The following is a 6523-nucleotide window of genomic DNA, read 5'->3' on the forward strand; positions in this document are numbered from 1 at the left end:
GAACTACTGATTCCACCAAGGTGACAATTGAGACTGAAGCAATCATGACAGGAACCTCAAACATTCTTTCAAGTTTCAAATCTCACTCTGGCTCTTCTAGCAGCAGATTTTAGTGGACAGGATTTGCCATGAGGAAATGTTATTTGGTGGCTTCTCTGTATGTGACAAAAGAGAATGAAAAGCGGACGGGATTTAGAACTGAGAGAAACAAAATGCAAAGAAACATACACAGAACCAAGGGTTGGACATATGCTCATAGAAGGCAGACATAAATTCCGTTGAAAACAAGGCAACAAATTGCTTAAAATAAAGAGCAGTGTGAATGTGGTAGAATTTATTTTTATTTGTTGGTAAATGCTTTTGATACTTAAACACAGGAGGTCTTTAGAACTACCAGTCTGGGATTTCTTGCACACACAGTTTATTTTTATGTTCAGAAGTCTAAAACCTAATACATGATAGATTTTCTGTAGGGTAAATAATTTATTATTTCTTTTGTGTTTTCTTTTTATTTTGTCTTCTTCTAGATACTGTTACAGACCCACGTGTTTATTTACTTTCAAACTCTGCATATTCTTCATGGTTTTCTTGTCTTGATTTGTTTCTCAGAATTAGGAAAATTAAAAAGATTAACAAAAGTGAAAGAAGGATTACAAAACCAAGAATGAACATACTCTTATTTGATTTATTAAAAAATGGCATTGGAGGTGGTCCACTGTCTATACTACCTCCGTAGCCATGTGATAGACAGAATGGTGGCTCCCATCCGTCATCACAATGGCAGTGATGTTTACTGTTGCAGATCCCTTGCATATGGCATAGAGCTTCTGAACAGTTAGTTAACAAAACAGATTTTCTGACACACTTCTTGGCAATGCATAAGTGATTTAGCCCACATGGAGTGCCATCTCTCACTGATCCACTGTCATCTAAGGTACTTCCAAAATGAAAATCCATAGACCAGCAGGTGATATTACTAAAGTGAATCCAATGCACTGTTTCGTGGTTTCTCCTAAGTGGAATCTGTTGCACATTCTCACACTGAATCCTTCCACAGAGTACATCATCGTAACTGCACCTTTTATAGTTATAGCTGTCGTTACCACAGTTACCAAATCGGTCACCCCGTGTGTTCATTGCCATGTAGCAAATCTCATTTGCACTCCTGGCTGTAGCGCCAAAAATACTTTGACACTGTTCTTGACGTTTATTGCATGCCATTTTATAGCAATAACCATCACCCTTGCAAGGGCTTCCGTCCTCTTTATATACATTTTCTGGACACGCTGCTGAAGTGCCATTACACCACTCTGGAAGGTCACATTCATTTTCTGGTTGTCTACACATTGTGCCTGTTGGCAAGAACTTGCAGTTTTCACAACAAAGCCCAACATCACATTGAGCATCAGGTGTCAAAACACACTGTCCGCTACAGCATTCATTAGATAAACATAACTCAGGGGATCCACAATCACACTGCTCTCCTTCTTCAGTCAAATTATTCCCACACACAGAAGTCACAGTTAGTTTTTGTACTATATGTGGAACATTGTACAAACAATTTATCTTAGAAATTGTTGAAAACATTTTTTCATAACTACAGTTGCTGAATTTATTGGCATTAGTTTTGTGTGGGGCCATTATGCAGTCTCCTCCCCCACAAGTGCATTGCTTTTCATCATGAGGCATACCCAAATTATGACCCATCTCATGTGCTATAACGTATGCCATACTTTGAGGTGAATCTCCCATAAAACTGTTAACTGCACAATTAAATATTTTGCAAACTGTACCTACATAAGCTAGTCCTAAATATATACCATATCCTTGCCTGGCAAAAAGATGAATGATATCACTTCTGGTGCGTTTGTCAACATTTGCTCTTTTCCAATTGCAGAAGTCCCGTAGAACTTCACTGATAGCAAGTGTTACATTGACATGGTTTGAGACAGTCCAAATTTCCAGTGCCCTTAGAGCCACATCAGTGTCTATTTGAAGATAATAACCATTTATTCCATTGACAATTTGCAATATTTCTTGCAAACAAGCTGTGGCATTATTGTTTTTATATACATATCGCTTATTATCTATCACCACAAAATATTCAAGATGCTTGCGGTGGGTCCACCAGTTCTTATATGGGACTTGCATTAGAATCGTGTCCTTACTTTCTTGAAGCTTCAATTGTCGTGCTATTTCCTCTTCTGTTAACCCACATCTCATAGGAAATGATTCTGACTCCTCTCTATTCAACTTGTAAAGCAAGTGTTCAAATGTAGAAGTTGAGTTCTTGGGCATAATTTCATAAATTGTGCCATTTATTTCTAGTATGCCTTGCAAATTCCCAAAACAGGTGTTAATAATGACCATAGATTCTGGGACTTTATCCACATAGCCGTGGTAGTAGCAGTCATTCTGCACAAAAGGCTGGTCTGAAAGGAGATCACCTTGGTCACTGTAGGTAAATAGTAAGAAGTTTCTGGATATGAAGTTTTTGTTGGATTTCATGATAATAATGTGTCTCTGTCCCCCAAAGTGAAGACTATAGGACAGCCAGTCTGGGGAAATATGTTTCTGAGTGTCAGTGGCCCTCAAGGGTATCACTACTTCTGGAGGACTACTGTATTTAGAATGTCCTGTTGATGACCATGCAGAGGGGAAGAGCAATATGTACAGGCAGAACTGAAGGAACATGATCCTTTTGTGGATACAGGCTTCAGCTGCAGACACCAGAAAGCTTTTTTCTCCGAGACCCTGCTTTGTCTGGTTGCATGCAGCACCGGCCTTTAATGATGTGTCTTCAGGTAGAGTTGATTAATCAGGTCACCAGGACTAAAAGAAACAGTGAAATGAAGGTCAGACATGGTTATATGTAAATCATGATCATGTCAGGCTAGAAGATAAAACAGCAGAGAAGGACTAAAATCAATTAGTGATTGTTACAAGGTACAGCAACAGTGTTAATGGGCTTTTCTGCTTAGTTGTGGCAAAGTATACTTGATCCTGTGTAAATATATTTCTAATAAACTCCCAGCTTTTAATAACTTGCTCTCTTTAATACATTGTTTCTGATGCTTTAATTTTCAAGTTTTCCTTATCATCTAGACAGATCATCAGCTGAAAACTAACATTATCTTTGCTTTCATATCTCAGTGATATTAATTTACATTCTAAAACACTAAACACTTTCCTGTTTATTGAGTAAATATATGCTCCCTTCTATCATGGACTTGCTGTGGCTACACATGGCAGAAACGTCTCCTGGCTAAACATGTTTCTTATGTTTATTTTCTATATTATTATTAGTATATAAAAGTTTGTACAGTAGTGTGAATATGAAGCTTGTGTGCCTGCTAATATTTGCATAGAGGCCACAGTTCATCCTGAAGTAGGTCCCTAGAAACTATATACCTTGTTTATTAATTTAGTTCTTAAATTTTAATATCTTATCCATTTATTGTATGTTTGTATTGAAATGAGTGTGTAAGTGAGTGTGAATGTCTGTGTGTTTGTACTGGCCAAGCATAAGCCTCAGATAGCTTTCCTAAGTTACTACCCACTTCTTGGTTTTCGACACAGAATTGATTTCTGACATGCAGGGAGGTTGACTATCCAGAAAGCCTTAACAATCTGCAGGTCTCTGTCTCCCTAGTCCTGGCCCTGCAAGTACAGACCACCAAATTTGGAGGCTTCTTTCCTTTTGACTGAATCTCTTGAAAGACTTACCATCAGATGCAGTGATGGCCATGGTCCTTTATCATTATGTCCTTGTTCATGAAGCTTTTCACATTGATGTTAAGGATCATTCACACATTTCTATGCTTTTAGTGTACCAACTGAACTATCTACATAGTCCCGTAACCTCAACTTAGTATATGAATATTTGAAAAAAATGAAGTTAGGAAAGAAATGTGTTATTAAGTACAATGCCAAGAGCTTACAAAAGAAAAACAATCAATACAAGGTATTTAAGAACAATATCAAAATAATTAAAATCAATATCAACATGATTAAAATCCTGACATGCTAATTGATTATCTATATTGTTTTGATTTAGATTCAATAATTATTATAGCATGTAGATTGGTGGAATGAAGAAAATGTATTTATTTCTAATAACAGTAATATTGAGATTGCACTAACAAATGTATGTCAGAACTAATGACTAAAACTTCAGAGTAATAAACAGAATGCTAAGAAAAGCACGTTAATGAATAATTGAACAAGTCCAGTCTTGCATTAGCTTAATTACTTTTAGCAAAAATTCTACCATTCAGAACTATGGAGAAAAGATTACATTTTCGCTCCAAATTTGGTACTTTTTTTCTTTCTACAACTTGACCAAGTTCATCACCAAAGTCCTCTATAATTTAGGATGTATTTATCACACTAAAAACTATAGAGCCACATTAATAAAAGTTGAAGAGTGGAAATAATGAAAGGAAAGGCCATTCTCGATCTGGAAAGGAATTAAGGGATGTGTCTGTCCGTCTGTCCACATCATATTTTTTTATTATTTTTTGCTTCTGTCCTTTCAACTGAATTTTCTGAAAAACTATCCATCAGGTGCTCTGATGGTTCCTTCTAATGTCCTTGCTCATAAAACATTTGTAAAGTCCATCTTAGTAGCAAAGTGTTTTTTATTTGAGAATGCATATGAGAATATAAATTCTTTCATTTCTTTTCTCTCACGGACAAAGTTCTAGATTCATGTGCAAGCTAAAGGAGCTTCTCTGGAACCTGGCAACTGATGAGGTTCTTCTCAACAGTTAATCTACTGCTTCAGTCAGTTACTTTGTTTCCTCTTCCACATCAGTTAGTCTGACTTCCTTCCCTAAGTGACTGTCCTAACTACCTTGAGAATTTATCTTACCTAAATCAACATGTCCACAACTAATAAAACAAACAGCAGCAGATGTTAGGGAAGCTGTCAGTTAAGGGTAGCACTCCTTCATTGCTGGTGGGAGCAGAAAATTACAGAGACACTCTGGAAATCAGTATGGAGTTTTCTCAAAAAGCTGAGAATTATTGACTACACCAAGATCCATTTTTATCACACGAAACTGTCTACCCAAAGCAGCTGACATCTTTCTAGAGAGATACCTGCTCACACATGTTCACTGCAGCTCTACTTATAATAGGCAGAAAGTTGAAACAGCCTAGATTTCCATTGACTCGTGCATGGAGGATGAACATGTAGCATATTTATCTATATAACATAGTTCGATTGTTAAGAAAAACTAAATTACGGAAGTTGCAGATAAGTAGCTGAAGCTAGAGACAATCATTTTAATTGAAGAGACATGGACCTAGAAAAATAAACATTTCAGGTTTTCTCTTTTCTGTGGATGGCACCTTTTATGCCTTAGCATTTCTTCTTTCTTTTGGATTATCCACATAAGTTAATTAGCAAGTAAAGGGCCAGGGAGGAATATGAGGGGTTCCTCCCAATAAAGGAGAAATAAAACATTGTGTTATAATTATGTAAACAGAAAATGAAAATAGGAGGATGAAATAGAGAAAGGAATGGGAAATGGAAAAGATATGAGGAGAGGTAACTAACACTAACGGCCCATTGAAAATTTGCATGGAAATCCACTATAAAAGCTTCCATATATATGGAGTTTATATAGAATTGTAATATAATGAGGTATGCAGTGACTAAAATAGACACTTTGTTTTTTTTTTCAAATTACACTTCCAGAAGCAAGAATGGATTTTTTATTTTTGAATTGTTGTCTAATAAAGTCCCATACAAATCCCAAATATTATAGACTACTGCCAATGCAATTGGCAATTCTTCACAACCTACTAGTAAGAACTGATTGCTGAAGAAATAATGTACTTATAGCTCAGCTAAGGAAAATTTGGACTAATATCTAACTAGAATCTTCTCTCCTATTGGCTAGTATTCATGGTGCTGGAAGCCACTAATCCCAGCAACTGTGGACTTTGCAAGCTACAATAGTAACCTCCTGGTACACTATATCCTCCTCTGGTGCAATAAAGCCACAGAGGACATAAGTGTAAGCCACCCAAGTTGTTATTGTCTTTAAGGCCCACTCCATGAGACTGAATCCACACCTGACACTGCGAAGTGGTTAAGAATTTGTAACTAGAGTTCTCATGTGTAATTGGGGAAAACCTACAACACACATTCTGCTTAATTAACGAGAACTGAAATGACTCCTAATAATGCTATGCTATACTTGCAGATCAGAGCATGACACTTAACATGGAGACCCAGACCAGGACCTCATTTAGACAGCCCTAAATGGGATGTCTATATTATTCCCTTACCTTCAACGTCCCATGTGTCTATATGGAAGAGAAGGCAGAAAGGTTGCAAGAGCTAGAGGAGGTGGATGAATCCAAGGAAGTAGCATTTTCCAGACACAGTTGGGCTGATACACACAAGAACTTACACAGACAGAGATAGCACACCAAAACTCTGCACAACTTCAGACAGATCAAATCTTGGCAGGATATTGGGAAATGGGCACAAAGTCCAAACTCCTATATA

The 6523-nt window shown here is 36.9% G+C and overlaps 1 protein-coding gene across 1 annotated transcript; it reads right to left on the bottom strand.

Annotated features, from left to right (window-relative positions):
- Window positions 1–333: 333 nt before the first annotated feature.
- Window positions 334–2798, bottom strand: LOC110562975 (disintegrin and metalloproteinase domain-containing protein 26A-like). Its single transcript, XM_021659907.2, has one exon. It carries the CDS (start codon window positions 2692–2694, stop codon window positions 550–552), a length of 2145 nt encoding a protein of 714 aa, XP_021515582.2. The 5' UTR covers window positions 2695–2798; the 3' UTR covers window positions 334–549.
- Between the last annotated feature and the right edge of the window lie 3725 nt (window positions 2799–6523).

Source organism: Meriones unguiculatus, chromosome 4, assembly GCF_030254825.1.
Source record: "Meriones unguiculatus strain TT.TT164.6M chromosome 4, Bangor_MerUng_6.1, whole genome shotgun sequence".
NCBI classification, from domain to species: Eukaryota; Metazoa; Chordata; class Mammalia; order Rodentia; family Muridae; genus Meriones; species Meriones unguiculatus.